We start from the raw sequence: 22,666 nt of genomic DNA, 5'->3' as shown, positions 1-22,666 counted from the left end.
TACTTCCGAGAATGGGAACTTACGTAATCGTTACGCCCTTAATTCCAGAGCAGAAGTTAATATCCAAGTTTGAAATGTCTATTTGTAACAAGCGGTCAGAATTTATGTTGTCATTAATGTAAAAATTGAGAACGTTTAATTAATGCAGTTAGTAGCGGATCCGTGGTCTAGTGGTAAAACACTGGCTTCACAATCCAGAGATCGCTGGTTCGATCCCCCGCTGCACCTAACCTACTAACTCGTCTTTCGCATGAGACGTTAAACCGAGGTGCAGTGTACTAGGTGCTATACACCGAGCACTAAAAGACCCAGGGTCACCTCTGGAACGGGGTGTCTCCTGTATCTTGCACTATCTCCCGTAACCAACTAACTCGTCTTTCTGGGGGCGATGGCCATATGGGAGACAATCCCGGTGCACTCGATAAAAAAACAACAACAACAACAAATGCAGTTATATCTACTTCTGTTATCGTTATGAATAAACGTCTGGGAACTCACCTGCAGGTACCGGATCTGCATGGCCGCCGGCGACTGGTTTATGATGTCGGCGGCTTCCTTCAGAGATCGGGAAGCCTTCATCTCTCCTTCCGCTAAGATCACTTTAGCCCTGGCGTCCCTATTGGCTTCCGCTTCCGCCGCCATGGCCCTCTGCATCTGAACCGGAAGTCGAACGTCCTTCCTGAGAAGCGAGCATTTTAAAGCAATGAAACCGATTGTTACCGGCAACGTTTAATATTAGAGTTAAATACGAAACCAAATTTTTGTTAAACACATTGGTTTCTGTTGTGTATTAAAGATGTTTTTTTGTAAATATACATGTATATCGATAATATAATATAAATACATACAAAAGTCACAAGATCCTCATTGATTTAATAATGGCTTAAAAGTATCTTGTACGGGCCCTTGTTTAACTCACACTTCCACTCTCTCCACGTCCACTCCCCAGGGGTCCGTCGCATGGTCCAGTATCGACTAAAAGTGACAAAATCACATTGTCATGATATTAGAATGCTGTTTGCCTCGGCTCATGCGATGAAAGCTTTTAATTACTTAACCGCACTGAACACTGACAGTTAGTATATAGCAAATCACACCTCTAACAAAAAGCGTGTAGGGGAGCAAAGACACTAAATCCAGTGAGCTATAAGTGTCTTTTACCAGATATATTTGAACTATAAAGTCACATTTTTTAACGCGATTACTTTCCAAAAAAAACAACGAAAACGCTTGGTTTATATATGCACCTTCGTATTAAATAATACAGTGTATTACAGTAAGAAACTAACCTGATGTTATTGTTAAAGCGCTGTTTTTCCTATAGTATTTTGATTGAAGGAAAATGAAACTTATAAGCAATCTCCCATTTCTTTGTGTAAGACGATCTACCTGCATCGTGTGAGCGATACTCTCGCGGTCGCTGAGAATTTCCGACAGCACTTTGGTTCCCAGCACGTTCCTCAGCGTGGTCGCGGCCAGGAGCTTGGTTGACGCGTGCGCATCCTCAACGTTTATTATCGATTTGGTAGCGTCGAAGATTTTAGCGTAGATCACCGCGTCCACCGCCACTGTCACTGAGTCACGTGACAAAATCTAAAATTAGAGACGTTAGATCTACTTTCAAAATAGAGACGTTTTCAATGCAAACGCTAACTATTTCTATCAAAGCGCTGAAGGCACTGAAGATGTTCGCTATTGCATAATTTAACACGCAATTCATTTTTCAAAATCAATTGCAAGTTTGAAATGAACACACGCCATTCAACTTTATAAAGTGTGTGTCATAGCGCACGTTTCGAGTTTTGTGTGCACTTTTTATCACCCTTATTATTTCATAGAAATAACTTAGACAAAATAAAAACAGCATGCTTTTTGGACGTTCTGAAAGCATAGAAAGTATGATGAAAATGGTAATGAGAACTTAATATAAAGAAAATTTGCAGTCACCATCATATTAAAGGAATATTTTTTCTAATATCAAATAACTATCTCACCAAGAATATAAATTCATAATGAAAGTTCCGTGTACAAAACTTTTGATTTTTGACACCATATACAAATTCAAAATATACAATAATCTTCGTATCTTGTATATGGAGGAGTATAAGTATATAAACATTGCTGATTATGCTTTACTTGTTACCCGAGCAGTTCACACGGTGTCAACAACACTGACATAAACATAGGTATAGAGCACTAATGCGCTTTTAGGCATAGCTGTTTTACTCAGTTTTCCTCTTAGTGACTTTTACACAACGCCAACAGATACGCATGAACATTTTCGAATATTTAATAAGCTGATTCGAGATACAACCTCTGAATTTTTGCTACATCACTGCGTATGTGCTCAATTCAAAGGATGTAGCACTGTTCAGTGTAAGGAATTCCGGACTACTCTCTACATGCTCAAACGACACAAATTGTGGCCCTGTTACAATTACGCGTTACAATCCATCTCGCAGAATTTCACTTTCGCCTCCAAGATGAGAAAACAATCATAAGCGAAATAGTATAGTGTCACGATAAGAGAAAATCGTTTAATTATCATACCACAATGTTTGTCGTACTTGGTCAGCACGTCTGGAAATCATTCCTTAATGTGTGGATAGGCTGCCATTATTAACAAGTTTGCTATTTTGAATTCAATTTTGTATCAAAACGCTTTGTTCTTAAATATGGCATTTTCAATTTGCAATGAGATTTGTAATCACCCTCGTCATGCGAAAATGGGTCTCATTCCATATGCGCCCATCATATAAATAACCCACTCAGCTATCTCTCCTTCTGGTAAGGAGAAACATAACATATTGAGTGATTTTATAGCGAACAGCATCGCCTATGGCCTGACTGCGCAAAAGCACATGTTGGGTTAAACAAACGCTTGCCGAAACGCATAAGACCCATTTTCGCATGACGGCGCTATTGACGTGTGATTTAAATGTGTTGAAAGAAAACTGCGTTTAAATCAAATATCAACATACGATATATTTCGATAGTGAAGAAAGATACTCATAACAAGGCATATGAGGACACATATGAAGTGCTCTCCCGTAGTATATTTTTTATCTACTCACACTAATGTGTGGTTTGACAATGCTAACACACATTTCATGCGGTGAATATGCAACTTACAAGTGAAAAACACAACACAATAGTTTAACTTTTGTTTAATTGTATTTATTTATTTAGAAAAGTAAATTGCAAACTTTATTTCAAAGTCAGCGTATATGCCGACTACATTTTTAAAAGATATTTATTGTTATAAATATATTTAATATAATATATTTAGTTGTTTTCGGTTTTAGCGATTTTAAAGCATTTTCGAGGTTGCCTATAGTATGCCTGTAGTAATTGATGAACTCATATCCAACTTTCTATGTATTGAGAACTGTGAATATAAACATGCGAAACCTTCTACTAACCTTTTACTATTGCGTTGCTAGCAGCCGTAAATACAAAAGATCGCCGCTATCTGTTGGGAACCAAAGAACGTTTTCCAGAAATACCCGCTGTAGTAGCATGAACGAGGTTACGAAACAGGTCATTCGTATTATTATTATAAATTGTTTGTTATATTCAGGTTTAGCGATTATGAAACATTTTTTATTGTTTATGTCTATCGTATCGCTGAAGTTATTGTTGAACTTATGTTCAACGTTTTATAAATTGAGAATATAAATAAGCGTTAACTTTTTCCCGAATCTATTAATAGCCTCAATTTACGACCTGTACTACGTCATTGAGGTGTATGTGAGAGCGTAACCTATTGCGTTGTTATCGCCCGTGGACTTTCCTTTGTTTATCGAAAGGCGCATCTATCAATAGCCTCATATTATGCAAAAATACTACGTCATGAAGACGCTGCAGAAAGTGGACTATTTTATTCATTCATAAACAATCCCCTCCGCGACACGTACAATACGATTATTGTTTATTGATTCTTTTCTATAAAAGCACCGTTCGAAATTATTGCATTTAACACGATATTAATATCATGTTTCCATTTGTGAATGAGAACTCAAACCTCTTGCATAAATTATACAACTCTTTCTCGCGCGGATACGCGTAGTAAGCGGGTATTGGGCTCCTAGTAGCTAAGCCGTATCGACCTGAATTTTTGACTAACCACCTTAGACGGTCGCTAAGCGACCATCTAAAAATTGTAAACGGATGCTTTTATATTTGATTTACCGGTACGACGTTTTGCGGACTTCGTTTCAGCCCACCTGAGCAAAACTTTCTCATGATGAGCCTTTGTTAATCACCTGTTGTCCGTTTTTTGTCATACATCGCCATCATTAACTTTTTTAACGCTTTAGAATCCGAATGTATTGTCCTATTTTCATACACAGTTGATCATGTGTTACAATTATCAGGCGCGTATGTAGCTCCGGAACATGTGGCGCCGCGGATGAGATGGTTGCGAATCGTCGATGTCCTCCCGACATTTGTATTAATGCTGATGTAAATCACGGCTGTTCGTGTGTTTATTTTCTTAAACCTATGATTCAAGATAATGTACCGACCAAGTTTGAAACTAAGTCATACTTGTGCGCTTTTAATTACTTGAAAGCATGGCTTTAATGAAATCTTGTAAACGCTCTGAAAATAACATTTTTTGTTTGCCCACTCGCCATGAAACTTTCTCATATAATCCACTTTTATGATATCTCGGTCAAGCTTAAAACTGGTTCCGTTTCATTGAAAAACATGTTCATAAGGGGGCTGTAGGGAAAGAGGGGACGTATACGGGACCTAACCGGGTCTAAGTGAGGTTAGTTGGAACTTACTTCCAAGATGGAGTCGTTTTCGTGTATTTCGTGAATGAGTAGAGGATATTTTCACCCGGTTAGTAACTTCATATGAATTTTTCTTGTAAATGACTACGCCATTTCGGCCATACAGTGTTTGCGCTTCCTTCGTTTGCCCCCCCCCCCCCCCCCCACCCCCTTGCATGGAAATAACCTTATCTGACTAGAAAGACTGGTGAATACTGACGAGTTCAACTTTGAAAAATCACCATGAACCTCGCTCAGAACACTTGTTTAAATGATATGAGCCGCGTTCTGAGAAGAAAACTGGGCATAATGCATGTGCGTAAAGTTTCATCCCAGATTAGCCTGTGCAGTCCGCGCATGCTAATCAGGGACGACACTTTCCGCCTAAACTTGATTGTCGGCAAGGAGGGACTTCATTGAAACTTTAAATACCATAAAAGCGGAAAGTGTCGACCCTGATTAGCCTGTGCGGACTGCTCAGGCTAATCTGGGACGACACTTTATGCACATGCCCAATTTTCTCAGAACAAGACACATATCTCAACAGAGTTCAACTAAAGGGAAGATTATTAGAAGATGGAAAGACAAGACGATACAGAATTTCTAATATTTATTGAAGCTATTAACTTGTGGTTATATATTGAACGCTAGGACACGTGTAAGGAAATACATAACTATGTCATAAAATGGGTTCTTTAAGAAAGAACTGGAGAAAAAAAATAAGCACTTATAAAAACGGACAAGTACATATAAACAAATATATATTAATAAAAGCGAAATGAACTTTCTTCACGGACTGTTTTTTGATAAAGTAATTTGTTTCTTAACTCTTGTGCGCTTGTGGTAAAAATCGATATCGTAAACACGCATTTATTTCTTTTACATCATATCCATTTGTTTTGTTCACTTGTTGCTGTTCATATTGTAGCAGTAGTCATAATTGATGTCAGGGTAATACGTATTGACATTTCATAGGCGCTACATCCAGTGTTATTTCTTCATCAGTCAGCCAAGCATATTGAATTGCATTAAAGAACATGTAAAATATATTGTTTCTTCTTCAAAATCATTTCGTTCGCGCACGCGCGATTATTTCTTCATCAGTCCGCTTAGCAAATCGATGGGCAGCGGGAAAATGATGGTCGAGTTCTTCTCGGCGGCGATCGAGTTGAGCGTCTGCAGGTACCGGATCTGCATGGCGCAAGGCGACTGGCTCATGATGTCGGCGGCTTCCTTCAGTGATCGGGAGGCCTTCATTTCTCCGTCCGCCAAGATCACCTTGGCCCTCGCGTCCCTAGTGGCTTCAGCTTCCGCCGCCATGGCCCTCTGCATCTGAACCGGAAGTCGGACATCCTTCCTGTGGAGCAAAAGCAAATTCACCATTATTTGTTTGTATATAACGATTCTTCTTCATTGGACTTAATTAAAGACGCAACCTGACAATATACATATTGTATATGACTTAGTTTAAGCAGGCTAATAAAAACCAAACAAAAAATACTATTATTATTACTAGCAACCGAAAGTCAAACGAATGTAAAGGTAACCAATAACAACACAATAAACATGAAATAGACGTCGAAAATTCACAGTTTACGAATTAAAGATATGAACAATAACGTATTACTTAACAGGCAAGGTCAAACACAATACGATGTTTACGTATGGCCTTAAAATAAATAGTTTACTAGTAGCCGAACAATATACCGGAAACCGAATGTCAAGCAAAATACAGGTAACCGAATATCAACCAATATACATGTAACAGAATATCAACATTATACTTGTAGCCAAATATCACCCAATATACATGTAACCGAATATTAACCAATATACATGTAACCAAATATCAACCAATATACATGAAACCAAATATCAACCAATATACATGTAAACAAATATCACCAACAATACTTGTAACCGAATATCACTAAATATACATGTAACCGATTATCAACAAATATACATGTAACAGAATATCAACTAAAATACTTGTAGCCGAATATCTACCAATATACATGTAACCGAATATCACCATATATAGATGTAACCGAATATCAACCAATATACATGTAACCGAATATCACCAAATATAGATGTAACCGAATATCAACCAATATACATGTAACAGAATGTCAACCATTATACCGGTTGTAAAATGTCAACCAATTTACAGGTATTTTAGTGAAAACGAATATATAGTTAAACGGATTTTAACATCAACAACGGTATCCGACTGTCAAACAATATACATGTGCATGTAATGGAATGCCAACACAACTTATGGTAACCGATTGTAAAACAATTTACATGTAAATTATTTCAAACTTACTTCAAACAATACACATTTAACCGAATGTCAACGATGTCCATGTAACCAAATGGAAAAAAAAACACATGCAGGTAATCGAATGGAAAACAAACACGTAACCAAACGTAGAAATATATAGGTAATCTTATGTCAAACAAAAGATAGAAGGATAAAAACTGTTTAAAAGGGTAACAAACACATGTTACAAACATAGGTTGGTTACCTGTATACATTTTTATATGTATTGATAATTTTCACAGTTTTACATTAAATAAATGAATATTTGGAAGAATAAGCCCGAATGTTAGAGAGATCTTCTTGTATCGCGGTCATCGTAGGCTCACCCTTGAATCCATGCAAAACAAACGGACCGTGCTCTAAGAAAATGGGGTTTAATGAATTTGCGAAAAGTGTCGTTGCAGATTAGCCTGTGCAGTCCGCATAGGCTAATCAGGGATGACACTTTCCGCTTTAATGTTTTTATTGTTTACAGAAAGTCTCTTCTGCTCAAAAATCCAGTTTAGACAGAAAGTGTCGTCCCTGATTAGCCTGTGCGGAATGCTCAAGCTAATCTGGAACGACACTTTACGCACATGCATTAAACTCCCTTTTCACAGAGCACAGCTCAAATCTAAATAATGGATTAAACTCTGATTTGCAAAAGACTACATTTTTGTTAGAGGGGTTAATTTCAATTTCGTTTTACGTCATTTGTTAAATCCGGTGCTTTGGAAAAAAAAACAGTTAATAGATGCTTAAGTAAGGAGGATTGAGGGCCTGTCTTTACCAACCGATTCTAAGACTCAGGTCTAAAAATAAGGAATTTTCTCAAGACTTAAAGGTTCTAATATGACTTGAAAGTTGAGTCTAGCATGGCAGTAAACACATATATTTACATGATTATTTATCTAGAACTGTCTGTAAATAACAAAGCACCATTTCCAGTTTGTATACATTCAAACTCTATGTGTTATTTTCTTTGGTCTTAGTCTTTTCTCTATTCTTAAAACTAAGACTGTGGTGGAGAATACGGTTTTAGTTCACGCGTACTTACACTTCCACTCTCTCCACCTTCACTCCCCAGGGGTCCGTGGCGTGGTCCAGGATGGTCTGTAATCAGAAATATTCACATAAACACGTGCACAAGGGACAACACTTTCCGCTTTTAAAGGAAGTCTCATTTCAATAAAAATCCAGTCTAGGCGGAAAGTGTCGTCCCTGATAAGCCCATGCAACTTCAGTGGCTTATTTGGAACGACACTGCACACATATATTAAGCCCAGTTTTCACATTACGCGGCTCATTTAATAAGTAACATGTTTAAAGATTGTCAAAATGACTTTTCTAAAAAATAAATGCCACATATCAAAATGATGTACATACTATTTTCAAACAAAGAGAAAATAAGATAAATGGCACAGAGTAAGATTTAACCCTTTGCATGCTGGGAAATTTGTCGTCTGCAAAAATGTCGTCTGCTGAATTTCTAATATTAGCATTTTCTTCGATTTTTTTCAAAGGATACTATCAGAATAGCAAACAGTTTGGATCCTGATGAGACGCCACATTATGTGGCGTCTCATCTGGATCCAAACTGTTTGCAAAGGCCTTTAAAATTCGGTTCCCGCACTGAAAGGGTTAAAGTACAGCTGCGTTAATGGATCATCACCTATGAAATTAGATTTTAAAATGCGAACATCTGTGAATATGTTCCTTAAAAATATAAAGCTAGATAAAGTGAGAATTTTAATTGACGGACGTCGAGAGCGGGAGAGATATTAGGATCAGATGTGTCGCTTTGTACGACCTGACGAGCGAAAAGAACCACTGCCGGTGAGCGGCAACAGAAACGCCAGTTCTAGGGCTACGTCAAATTAAATAATCCGTTGTTTTCTTTTTGTTAGCACACGACTATGCTACTTTAACAATGTTTTACGAAAAGCTACAAAACACAAGCTTAATAAAATAAATAATGTCGTTATTCAAACCGGACCGCCGTTTCATGCCTATGAAGAAATCATTAGAGTTTCAACTAAGACTGCACAATCACTTCTCCGGATGTAAGCCACATTTTTTTAAAGGGCCAAAACTTCAGTAAGATGCGATCAATCATGCTGAAAACTGCATGCTTGATATTAATAAACTGTTAAATAATGTTTATTCGTCGGCAAATATTCGTTACAATTTTGTGTTATAATGGCGTTTTCGTGGACACATTCATTCGTGGATTTCTGACTTTTAAATAAAAAAAAAAAAAATTTGCTTTGGCCATTTTCCGATGTGTTAATTCTTGGATGGGTCAACCCACGAAATCAACTTAAAATACTGACCCACGCACAGGTGTTGGGAGCGTGGCCAATTCACTGTAACACTATCAATATGTCAAAAAACAACATTTTTCATCGCTTTGACCAAAAATAAAATATCAGATTTGGGGGGGGGGGGGGTTTAAGTGATGAAAAATGTTGTTTTATGACATATTTATAGTGTTTCAGTGAATTGGACACGCGCCCAACACCTGTGGTCCCACGTATACTAATAATTGTACAGTACCGCAAAGCTTTCGTACTTGCATCTGCTGCGCGATAATCTCGCGGTCCGTGAGAATCTCCGAGAGTTGTTTGGTTCCCAGCACGTTCCGGAGCGTCGTTGCCGCCAGGAGGCGCGTCGACGAGTGCACGTTCTCCACGTTGCAAATCGATATCACGGCGTCAAAGATCCTCGCGTATATAACCGCGTCAACCGACACCGTCACCGAATCACGTGACAGAATCTAAAAATGAAGCATACACAAAAATACAACTCTATTCTTAAATGGCGAATTGATATTTTAATCATAAACTAGAAGATAATAATGCGCGAATTGATTAATTTTAAAGATTTATAGATTTTTCTCTTTCTCTGTGTTTAAAAAAAAAAATAGCTCCTTACATAAAATGTTTACGTTATATACGGAATAGTTGGAAGCCCTATTTTGTATCAAAAGTTAGAAGGACATGCAGTGCTTCATGCATAGAAGGTTATACTCTACGGTTATACATAAGTTATACGTGCAAAGTTCAAAGTTACTAGCAAAACAGCTAGTGTCAATTCTACATTCGTTAAGTACTGAGGAAAGAGAAGATGTTTATTTTAATAGAACGATCAACTCACCTCTAAAAGTTTTCTGTTTTAGAAATTTCGAGGTTGACGATGTGCTATGATGCACTATTTGAAAAATCACACTGCTTAAAAACCACTTTAGAAAAATAGCAATTCATTTAAACCCATCATTCTTAGTGCCTCAGCGGAGGAAAGCCGAGTGGGTTGCGCATATTTTCGAAATAGAACAATCAACACACAAAACTGGTATGGATATCAAATGTGCACTAGATCTTTTCAAAACGCTATTCTTATTTAAAACAATACTTTTGAGCAAAAAACTGGATGGACATATTCTGGTATAAAGACTTTATTGATACAATAAGTACACATTGACAAGACAACCTAAAACATGTTACTAACACTTTAATCGTTCTTTTTTAATTATGGGAGAAATGTAAATGGAAATTGTGAAACCGCTTTATGGTTGAATCAGAGCATCACTTTTTATGTACATGTCTATACAAGACAATGATTTTCTAAATTTATTGTACATGCTTTGTTTAAACACAATGATAACCTTTACTTTATTTCTTCTTGATAACAATATCAATTTTAACAAATTAACAGTTATTAAATATACATTTAAGAATGTGTTAATGTGAATTTCTTTCTGTACAGTATTACAATTGGTGTGGCCATCTTAATATATATATATATATATATATATATATATATATATATATATATATATATATATATATATATATATATATATATATATATATATATATATATATATATATATATATATATATATATATATATATATATATTAATTTAATATTTGCCCCATTTATTTACATTTCATTTTTTAGGTTAGTCATTATTCCTAGGTGTCCCGTAAGGTTAATGTTGATAGATGCATAGCAGTAAAAACACAGTGCCAAGAAATAACTTAAACAATGCTAACAATAGTCTCAAATGGAGTGTAAATATATTGTTTCTTCTCCAATATCTTTCTGTTCGCGCATCCGCGATTATTTCTTCATCAGGCCGCCAAGCATATCGATGGGCAGCGGGAAAATGATGGTCGAGTTCCTCTCGGCGGCGATCGAGTTGAGCGTCTGCAGGTACCGGATCTGCATGGCGGCCGGCGACTGGCTCATGATGTCGGCGGCTTCCTTCAGGGAGCGGGAGGCCTTCATCTCTCCGTCTGCCAAGATCACCTTAGCCCTGGCGTCCCTATTTGCTTCCGCTTCAGCCGCCATGGCCCTCTGCATTTGAACTGGAAGTCGGACGTCCTTCCTGGGAAGCGAACATTTTAAAACATTTAAAACGGTTGTAATCGGCGCATTTGGTTAAGCGTCCATTTAGTTCTGTTATGAAAAAAGTTTTATAGATTATGGAAGTGGTATAAGTGGCTAAAACATTGGTAAATATATATTGGTAGCCCTGTGTGACTGTACTATCGAAATGAATACCACAACAATCTATAAAACAATCACTAGTTTCTCTTATTTAAGGGGCCTTTTCACAGATTTTGGCATGTTTTGAAGTTTGTCATTAAATGCTTTATATTGATAAATGTAAACATTAAATATTACAAGCTCCAGTAAAAAATCAAAAATAAAATTTAAAAAAGGAAAAAAAGTAGCCCGCAGCAGGACTCGAACCAGTGACCCCCGGAATCCTAAAGTAAAAAAACGCACCAGCCAACTGAGCTATCCAGCCAAGCTTACATAACTGCGTATTTTATACCTTATATACGCAATCTTCGTAGTTTCACAAATGTAAACGACAACAGAACTCTTCAAATTATTCAAACGTTTCGCGTTGCAACGCTTTATAATTTTTAGGGTTTTAAATCGTTAAAATATGCATATAATGGCTATATTAGACCATGACAAATGTTCAGTAATACTGTTTCCTCACAAATATCATAAATCTGAAACAACTTTTCTCAATTTTGTCAATTTACCAACCCGTGAAAAGATCCCTTTAAAAGCCCATACACAATCAAAATCAACGAATATTTCGTACAATATTTTCTAAAAATAAAGTGAACACATAAAAGCTAAATGTTCTTTATAGCAATAGCCAAAGTTTCAACGCTAGAAGTGGCCTGATAACATTGATTTCAAGCGATAGAAACATGCTCAGTTTTTCTTTTTTTTGTGGGAAAATATATGCAACACATGTACCAAGTTAGTGTTCGTGTGTCGTATGAATAGATATTCTTGCAGCAAATTAAAATGGAATATGTTGTGCCACAAAAACATATTAACGAGCATTTTGTATATCGATAAATCTGCGTTACCATACCACATCTAGCGTTGAAAATTTGGCAATTGCTATAGAGAACACTGATTTTTATGGGTTAACTTTATATTACGAAATATTTTACGAAATATTCGTTGATTGTAAGTATTTATGTTACTTTTAAGAACATTTCAAACGTATTTATAATATAGACCCTTGTAAAACTTACACTTCGACTCTCTCGACCTTCACTCCCCAAGGGTCCGTCGCATGGTCCAGGATCGACTGAAAGGGATAAACCGATAAAACACATTGTGAAGACATAAGAAGGCTGTTGGCCCATACACGTTTAATTCCTATTAAAGCTGAAAAATAGTACATGGCAAATCACAATGGTGATAACGATAACAAAGTGTTGTAGAAAGAAGACACTGAATCCAGTGAGCTATAAGTGCCTTTTGTCAGAAATATTTTAACTTAAATGTCACACTGTTTTAATGCGCTTTTGTTAAAAAAACGATGCTCAGGCGATATTGTTGAAAACAATATTCAAGCGACATTGTTAAAAATTATATTCATTGGACCGTGTTCGAAACAATACTCAAGGCGAAACTGTTAAAAACGATACTCAACGCGAAAGTGTTAACACATTACTCATGGCGACATTGTTCAAACCAATATTCAAAACGAAAGTGTTCAAAATCATAGTCAAAGCAAAATTGCGCTCGACAATACTCAACGCAACACAGTTTAAAACGAAATTCAACGAAAAAATGCTCAATAAAATACTCAGCGCGAAAGTGCTTAAAACAATACTTTACGCAACCGTGTTTAAAACCATACTGACGCGACAGCGATATTCGACGCGACATTGTTTAAACCGATACTCAACGCGACAACATATTTCAAAATGAAACTCAAAATAAGTATCATCGCGACAATTCTCAAAACGATACCAAAATGACAATGTTCGAAACACATTTCAACGCGACAAGATTTACCTTGAAAGTCAGATTAACAATTTCAACGATAATATCAAAGCGAATTTTCAAAACGAGATTTATCGCTGAAGTATATACAACGAAAATTACTGAGGAAATATTCAAATGAAAATAACGTGACATTGTTTAAAATAATATTAAACCCCAAATTGTTCAATGGTGACAAATATTAATCGCGGCTGATTTAAAAAGTTCAATAAGACACAGACCCAAAAGTACGTGCATAACCGAACTCAGATATAATAGGACGTTAATCACAGGGCCACAAGCAACCACCCAAAAATACCTGCATCTGGTTGGCGATACTCTCGCGTTCGCTGAGAATGTCCGAGAGTGCTTTGGTTCCCAGCACGTTCCTCAACGTGGTCGCCGCGAGGAGCTTGGTTGACGCATGCGCGTTCTCGACGTTAATGATCGACATCGTGGCGTCGAAAATTCGAGCATAGATGACCGCGTCAACCGCCACAGTGACTGAGTCACGTGACAGAATCTATAAATAGAAAAGAAAACGTCAAACATAAGACAAAAGGTAACCAAACAGTATAGTAAAATAAATCATGCATATTTTATATATTTAGTTGCATGAGAGATACGTGGTTTATTCGCGCTAATTTAAAACAAACAAAAATGATTTATTCGATACAAGGGATTCAAATGGATGCGTTTTGATAACAACCAGTTGACTGAAAATATAAGGAAGATACGCTCGATTATGCAGCAGACTAAAACGGCCAGAAATAGAAATGGTTACACAGAAACAGAAATTCAAATGTCAGTTTTGCAACGTTTTTATTTGAATATTTAAGCAATAATAGACAACTTGACATATAAATACATTATACATCTTTAACTTAAAGAAAACAATAAATATATCTGAACACAGGCCGTACCGGTTTGAAGAGACGTCTGAAGCCAAAATCGGAACGATCTCAATGCAAGCATTACTCGAAATGTTGTTTTTTTTTCGCTAAAAACTTTTTTATTGAAAAGTTTATTTCGTTAGTCAAATTAGAAACATTGACGCTAATTTAATAAAATGACGCCGATCAAATCGATGCAAAGAGCTCAGTTGGTTGTACATGGTTTGTCATGTGCAATATTTACCAGATTTAGTTTTTTTGCAACCAAACATATTAACAGATAGTCGTGAAGGTAACTATTTATTTGAACAAAAAAAAGAAAAACTAAGATATAATACTCAATTGCATTAATGAACCTGAATGAAACTGGGTACAATAAATAAACAAGCAACCTGTACTGTTACAATGAAGCTAAAGCTATTATTATCACAGTCTATAAAAGCGCGACAGTTTACGAAGCAAATATGGACATTTGTGTGGAAAATAAAATCGAGAAACTAATGGGAGTGTATTAATTTTGTTGACATTCAGAAATAATAAAAAATACTGTTAGTACGTTTGGCAGGCCATAAACTATTATCAGATTTTATTCGATACATTTTCAGGACAGCTTTGTTAAAAACGTTTATTGCGGGCTGACGTGAATTAAAAGTCGATGCACGTTGTGAAATCCCTTTTTTAAGTCTTAATACTGCTGATAAACAATAAAAAGACATGAGATCGCAAATAAAACTGATACATAATAATACAATAATTTAATGGGACGAAACTTTTCAATCATGGAGTAAGCCCCGTTTTCCGAGAACGATGTCCATGTGATTAAGCCGAAAGGAAATTATTCTACAAACACAATAATGTCTTAAAATGTAATTATCATAGCACTGCGAAAGGTTCTTTTACAGCAGCATTTTTGCATTAATCAGTTAATGCACAAACAACTTCATGGATAACGTATTTTCATTGTTAGATCATGCTGTTCTGACGAAACAAATATTTTTGAACAATGAGTTCACTTAGATGCTCAAACATTTATTACACAGGATCTTTTAAAAATTTACAGCGAGCACCGTCTAAATCTGGGTAACACGTGAGTGCGACGTAACTTCAACCGGTTCCAATCTAACGTAACAAGGGCCGTGCCTAGAGCGCCGTCGTTTCGTCGGGAGTACCCGGTAGACTCGGAACCGATCATTTCGCCATCAGATCGCTTCGGGTCAACTCAGACACGAGTAATGTTTCCTTTTCCGGCTCATCGTAAACGGCAGGATCGGGGATTTACGACCGATCCCTTTCGACTGTCGCATTTGAGTGCTTCTCGAAAACCACGTCCGTTTTCATCGGTGATTTCGATTCCTCCTGTTTCACTTCCGCTATCGCTGGCTGCACGGGCTCTACTTTTCTAACGGGAGGCGCCTGAATAGCCGGTCTGCTATAGCCTCCCCCAGCCCCTGTTTTTGTCGCAACCGACAAGATGTCGATAGGCAGAGGATGATTGTGGAGTTATTTTCAGCGGAAATGGCGTGCAGCGTCTGCAGGTACCGGATCTGCATGGCCGCCGGCGACTGGCTCATTATGTCGGCGGCTTCCTTCAGGGAACGGGAGGCCTTCATCTCTCCTTCCGCCAAGATCACCTTGGCCCTCGCGTCCCTCGTGGCCTCCGCTTCCGCCGCCATGGCCCTCTGCATCTGAACCGGAAGTCGGACATCCTTCCTGAAGAAAAAATGCAGTGATTCGGTCATTTTGCATTATGCATCGTCCCCATTATTCTTTTAAATCAATTAATTAACAGTACATTACAATTATTCTATTTATTTAATTATTTAGGGCCTTTTTAATTTTATTTTCGGACACAATTATTTTATTGATGTAAAATCAATAAATTAAAGCTCATTTGCATCGCCCTATTGGGCCACTTTTGCGTCCGCCAGTTTTCTTTCAAGAAATATATCTTTGATTGTGGCTTTCAAGAAATAGAACTGATTGTGAGAGTTTTTTTGTGAACTTTCCTCGAGTGGAGTGGGCACGTGGTCCGACCACCAGAAAGGATAAGCCCCAATCCAATACATCACAGAACTGTGGTGAATTTTTATGAACAAAAAATATACGTACATTTCAACCCTCTCGATGTTCACACCCCACGGATGGGTGCCCTCATCCAGTATATGCTGTAAAACATTAAAAGGAACCACAGGAAGTATAAGAATTATGCTCGTTTGTGAACAGATGACACGAAATAGTTAGCATTCTAGTAAATAAACATGAACAAATGCAATGCTATGAATACATATTTTCAAAGTGCATGTGAGCAACCAGCAAATACAATTTTATCGAAATACTTATATCCAAACATAATTCATTAAGCGGAAACAGGTTTAACATTTTAAGAAACGGTGACCTTGCAGTGATCCAACTGGCCCTTAATGTATTCACGAGCAAGGTCTGCGTGTAAGCTACCAGCATACGAAAGTTCAGAAAAATACCCAATTTTAATTAAAAGGAAGCATTTTAGTTTTTTAAGAAACAGTGGCCTTGATCTTCACCGAACTAATCCCGAATGCAGCCCAAACAAGTTGGGCCGTGCTCTGTGAAAAGGTGGTTTAATTCATGTGCGTAAAGTGTCGTCCCAGATTAGCCTGTGCAGTCCGCACAGGCTATTCAGGGACGACACTTTCCGCCTAAACTGGATATTTGCAAACAAGATTTTTATGTAAACGAAAAATACCATAAAAGCGGAAAGTGTCGTCCCTGATTAGCCTGTGTGTCATTCATATGCTTATCTGGAACGACACTTTACGCAGATGCATTAACCCCTTTTTCACAGAGCACGGCTCAATTATACAATAAGGCCACTCTTACTAAACCCAGAAAACAAGTTGTCGCTAAATAACTCAAGTTTGGAAGGAAGTTTTTACACTTAAACTCACAAATGTTTACATCAATATCCAAACCTGAACAAGGAAAACTATGATAATGTAAGTGCTACAAAAATTAATTCTAGTTGTCTCCCTTCGTTTAACACTTGAAATTCAAATGCAAATGTTTGGTTTATTAGTATCACACCGGTCCACATTTAGTGCATATTTGGTTTTATGACTATAGTCTGTGTAAATACCAACTACTGCGCATTGATTACTTGTACACTTTTGTTTATTTTCTTTACATCAAGGATAATTATCTTTTACTTAGTCTACATAAGAAAGCGAAACTCTAATAATTATTTTTGTCATTACCACTGAATTAGTTTTAAACATTTATGTCGACAACTCTAACTACATGAAAGTTAGCAATCAATGGCTGACAACCCTAAATATATACATGTAAAGGTGGCTTAATACCAATGTCGAAATCTGTGGATCGATCCCCATTCTGTGAGCGTTCTCGATGTCTCCATGCCAAAAAGACATGAAGTACTGGTTCTTCCCAAGAAAAGGACTCGAGAGTACCTACATAAGCCTCAGCAGTCATATTGAAATAACCATCTATGAATATAAACGAACCTGCATCTGACTTGCGATTCTTTCGCGGTCCGTGAGAATATCCGAGAGTGATTTGGTCCCCAGTACATTCCGAAGCGTAGAGGCCGCAAGGAGGCGCGTCGAACTCTGAGCATTCTCTATACAGATTATTGACAGCGTCGCGTCAAAAATGCGTGCGTATATCACCGCATCAACTGCGACGGTCACCGAGTCACGTGACAGAATCTAAAAATATAAAGTTATTCATTTACTTTAACTACGATCAGAAGCGAGGACTAAGTGAATTCTAAATTAATTTCAAAATGTTTTTAAACATGTTTAAACAAAAACAAATATATTTGAATATCAGCAACGTTCCTTGGTTTTAAAGACACTCGATATTTTCCGTATTGGCTCGTATAATAATAATAATAATAATAATAAAATCTTTATTTAAAGAAGATAGACTTGTTAAGAAAAACATTAGATGAAATTACATAATATGCAATTTATATAATACATTTCTTATTTTCAACAAGGTCTTCTAACAAGATACAATTTACAACAAATACATCATATTTCATCTTGAGCAATAAGAACAAAACATACAGAATCATATATGCATGCACATATAATGATATATATTATAATTTAAAACAAATGACAGACATAAAACTACAATAAACATCTATGCAAGAACAGTATTTAAACATTAAACTAATGTTATTTACTAAAACAACATGAAGCATGTTCAGTTTATTTCATAAAGTGTGGAAGAAAGATAAGCTTTTAATTTTTTCTTAAATGTAATTAAATTGTTTGTTTGGCGTATATATTGGGGTAACGAATTCCAAATTGTTTTGCTAGAAAATTCAAACGATTGTTTGAAATAGTTTGTTTTGGGTATTCGCACTAGCTTTAAATCCCCCTTTTCGCAAGATCGCAAGTTATAGTGATTATTTTGTGAAGGTGTCAAAAGGTCACGTATGTATGTTGGGGTTTGATAGTGAAATGCTTTAAATACAATAACTGACGTGAAATAGTGATTACGCTGTTCGAAAGTCAACCATTTTAGATCTTTAAATAGTGTTTTTGAATTAGTGTTGTACTTTTTATTTAAAATATGTGCACCACAAAGCTTTTGTATTTTGACTATTCCATTAATTTCCGTTTTGGCCGCTGAACTCCAGGTAACGCATGCGTAGTCGGATATAGGTGAGATATAACCATTATAGAAGAGCTTACGCATTTCAAGGGTTAGATATGGTTTTATTTTTTGCAAAAGAAACATTCGCGATGACATTTTTGAACAAACGCTGTTAATGTGTAGTTTCCAAGAGAGAGTATTGTCAATATAAAGGCCAAGAAGTTTTTGACAATTTACTGTTTTGATCACCGTATCTGAAATTTTAAGTTTTAGATCTGTTATATTTTGAGCTTTCCGTTTTGACCCTAATACCATACAAGTGGTTTTTAGTGGATTAATAATCATGTTATTAGTTTGGCACCAATCATTTACAATTGAAAGATTTGTTTGTAGCTTATTTTGAAGTGTTTGAATATTTGTCCCACAGTGTGCAATGTTGTATCATCAGCATACATTGCAAAATCACATGTAAGATCTAGCGAAAGATCATTAACGTAAATAAGAAATAGAAGAGGTCCTAAAATAGATCCTTGGGGAACACCAGCAATGATGCTTTTACAAGAAGAGGTAGTGTTTTCTGCTTTGATAAACTGAAATCGATTGCGGAGATATGAAGAAAATAGGTCGCATGACCTATCATTAAAATGATAAAGTTTTAATTTGTGTAAAAGAACCCTATGGTCCACAAGATCAAATGCTTTTTTTAAATCCAAGAAAATTGTACCTACCAGATTTGCATTATCAATTTGTTTAAGCCATGAATCAACTATATTAATCAATGCTGTTTGACAAGAATGATATTTGCGAAAACCCGACTGAGTTTTGTTTAATAGACCTGTAGATTCTAGATGTATATGCAATTGTTTAGCTATATGCTTTTCAAATATTTTAGATATAGTAGGTAAAAATGATATTGGTCTATAATTATTGGGATCTTCTACCGATCCACCCTTGTATAAAGGTATTACGTTTGCAATTTTAAGCATGTCGGGAAAGGTTCCATGTGATATACAGTTATTTATAAGAGCAGTGATTGGTTGTATAATGAATTCTTTGCAAAGTTTAATAATGCTGGGCCCTATACCATCAGCCCCAGCAGATTTGTTTGAATGAAGTTGATTAATTAAAGTACTAACTTCTGATGTAGTAATAAACTGAACAGAGAAATGCTTAGATTCTAGCTTAGCATCTAGATATGTTTTTAATGAGTGGAAATCCTGTTCAGCAAATTTAGTCTTTTTAATAAGTTTCGAGATGTCAACAAAGTGGTCATTAAATGCATTAGCTACATTTGTTTTACCAGATATTATCTGATCATCCTTTCTTATTACATTTGGCAAAATAGAGGATTCTGTGTGTTCATTTGATGCTAATTTAATAGTTTTCCAGAGCGATTTCGCACTTGTTTTGTTTTGTACCGCATTCGAAAAATATTCTTTTTTTGCCATTTTGATTGCACTGTTACATTTATTACGCCACAACTTATATTGTGGCCAATTAGATTCACGTTTATATTTATCCCTTAAAGACCTTGCTTGTTTTACGTTTTCGTTGTACCAACCGGGTTGTTGTAATCTCTTCACTTTTTTATATGTCATAGGGGCATTCTTATTAAGGACTGAGTTTAATATGTTATAAAATACTTCAAATGCCTCATTAGCATCCTCTATTGTTTCAACCATATCAAAATTAGCATTTGCTAAGTCATTTTGAAAATTGATTTCATTAAATTTGTTAAAACATCTGTACTTAATAATTTTATGATCATTTGTTTTAACAATTTTACCTTTGACGCTTAATGTAAAAACTACTGGGTAATGGTCACTTATGCCTATTTTTGGTATGATTACCTCAGAAATGTTGTCATAATTTGAATACAAATGGTCTAATATTGATGATGAACGTTCCGTAGCCCTTGTTGGAAAAGACACGTGTTGTTTTAAATTAAAATCAGTGATAAGTTTTTCCCATTTCTTATTGTTAAATATGTTTTGGCTTAAACAGTGAAAATTAAAATCCCCGGTTGAATACATATTACAATCTTCCATGTCTGCCTTATTTATCTGTAATTCAAATGAGTCAATCCAAGATTGAGGGCTATTTGGTGGGCGATAAACAAAGTTAATTAGATAAGGTTTGTACTTTACAATGTTGATTTGTAGCCAAATAGATTCAATATCGTCACTTTCTAAATCATGTCTACGTTCAAAAGAGATGCTATCTTTTATATAAACTATTATACCGCCTCCAGCAGAAATAGCCCTATCACGTCTTACAATGCTGTAACCGGAAATGGAAATTGTATTAATCTCCGTTTTATCATTTAAAAATGTTTCACAAAAGCCTACTATATCTAAAGAACTATTTTCGTGTAAGTAAACACGAATTTCATCCAATTTAGGCAATAAAGGTTGGATATTCAAATGCATAATATGCAAACCTTTATATGTAAATGGAATATAATAATCATTATTTATGTTACATTTTAAAGTAGATTGTATGAAAGATTCCATAAGAACGTTACTATCCAGGGATGATATATCAGTGTCTAAATTATATATTGTGCTACATTTAACATTATTCAATCTTAAGCAATGTGGTTTATGTTGATTTGTATCATCATTAGCAATAATTAAACTACACTTACATTTGTGCGAGTCACATTGGTTACATACCGACGAAAGAATGTCAAATTTATTTGTGCTATATAACGATGTAGTACGTCTGTCATCAGTAACCTATTGTCTTTTGGGTAGTCTGCAGTCACGTGTGACATGATTTTGACGTCCACAGTTCATGCAGTGTCGACTGTTTTCATGATTGACATGTCGACGAACGTACCGGAAGTCACGATTTTCATTATGACAATCCTGATATTCACTCCGGGTGTCCTGGTGTGCGTTCCTTAGATCATGCTGCCCGAAGAAGTTATGGTGCCCATTACGGAAGTCATGATGCCCTTTCCGGAAGTCATGATAACCGTTCCGGAAGTCACGATGCCCGTTCCTAAAGCCATGAAGCCCGTACTGGAAGTTCGGTTTAGCGCTCCGGTATTGATGATGCCCGTTTTTGAAGTCACTGTTAGAAGTATGCTTCCGCTGATTTTGATCATGTTGACGATGTTGTTGTTGTTGCTGCTGCATTCTTTTCTTAGTTATATGCACTACTTCATTGATTACTGCCACAAGTGAACTTGATCCATAATTACTTGGGTGAATTCCATCAGGTCTGAATAGTCGATTCGCCAATTGTCCGTTTCCGTACACAAAACAATTATAACAATCGATCAGCTTTACCGAAAGTTCGCTTGATACATCTTCTAGCATTGAGTTGAAATCGCGTACATCAACATCACGTCGAGGACTTATTTTACAAATAAATATTTCACAATTTGTTAGATCTTGAATGCATTGCGAAGTCTGCAAGATTACATCTTTGATTATTGAAATTGGCTGGCCATTCGAGACATCATTCCCACCAGCAAATATTATTATTTTGATAAGTCAGAGATATTCATTTTTCGCAGCTTTTCACAGATATCCAGCATTGTCTTCCCTGGCAAAGTGCATATGTCCACAGATTCGCATAATCCTCGCTTATTTATGCCTCTCAAAATTGAATCTCCAATCAGTAACGTCTTCGACGTTTGTGGCGTTATGTTCGATCTATGCTCGCCTTTATTGGTTTCTACTTCAAAATGCACAGTACTTTCTTGTATATCGGAGATCGCTTGTGGGCTAGGCTCAAGTGTTACTTGTTCGGTTTCTAGTA

General features: G+C 36.3%; 2 protein-coding genes across 6 annotated transcripts in view; both read right to left on the bottom strand.

The window, feature by feature from the left end:
- LOC127837404 (stomatin-like) overlaps positions 1–22,666 on the bottom strand; it is a 36,498-nt gene that overhangs the window by 878 nt on the left and 12,954 nt on the right. For 3 of the 5 annotated variants that reach the window (XM_052364454.1, XM_052364455.1, XM_052364453.1), the window contains 3 exons: positions 9,659–9,862; positions 8,144–8,199; positions 5,374–6,135 (listed from right to left, as the gene is read on the bottom strand). In XM_052364454.1, coding sequence (XP_052220414.1) covers positions 5,868–6,135; positions 8,144–8,199; positions 9,659–9,862 — 528 coding nt within the window. In that variant the 3' untranslated portion in view covers positions 5,374–5,867. Of the gene's footprint in view, positions 1–498; positions 680–919; positions 976–1,389; positions 1,594–5,373; positions 6,136–8,143; positions 8,200–9,658; positions 9,863–10,999; positions 11,479–12,661; positions 12,718–13,719; positions 13,924–22,666 lie in introns of those variants that run through there. The other 2 variants (XM_052364457.1, XM_052364456.1) reach the window with 2 other exon arrangements.
- Positions 1–22,666, bottom strand: part of LOC127837403 (stomatin-like) — an 88,447-nt gene that overhangs the window by 55,694 nt on the left and 10,087 nt on the right. The window lies entirely within an intron of this gene.

This window comes from Dreissena polymorpha, chromosome 7 (genome assembly GCF_020536995.1).
Source record: "Dreissena polymorpha isolate Duluth1 chromosome 7, UMN_Dpol_1.0, whole genome shotgun sequence".
Taxonomy (NCBI): Eukaryota; Metazoa; Mollusca; class Bivalvia; order Myida; family Dreissenidae; genus Dreissena; species Dreissena polymorpha.
This window is presented reverse-complemented; position numbering and strand designations above follow the sequence as displayed.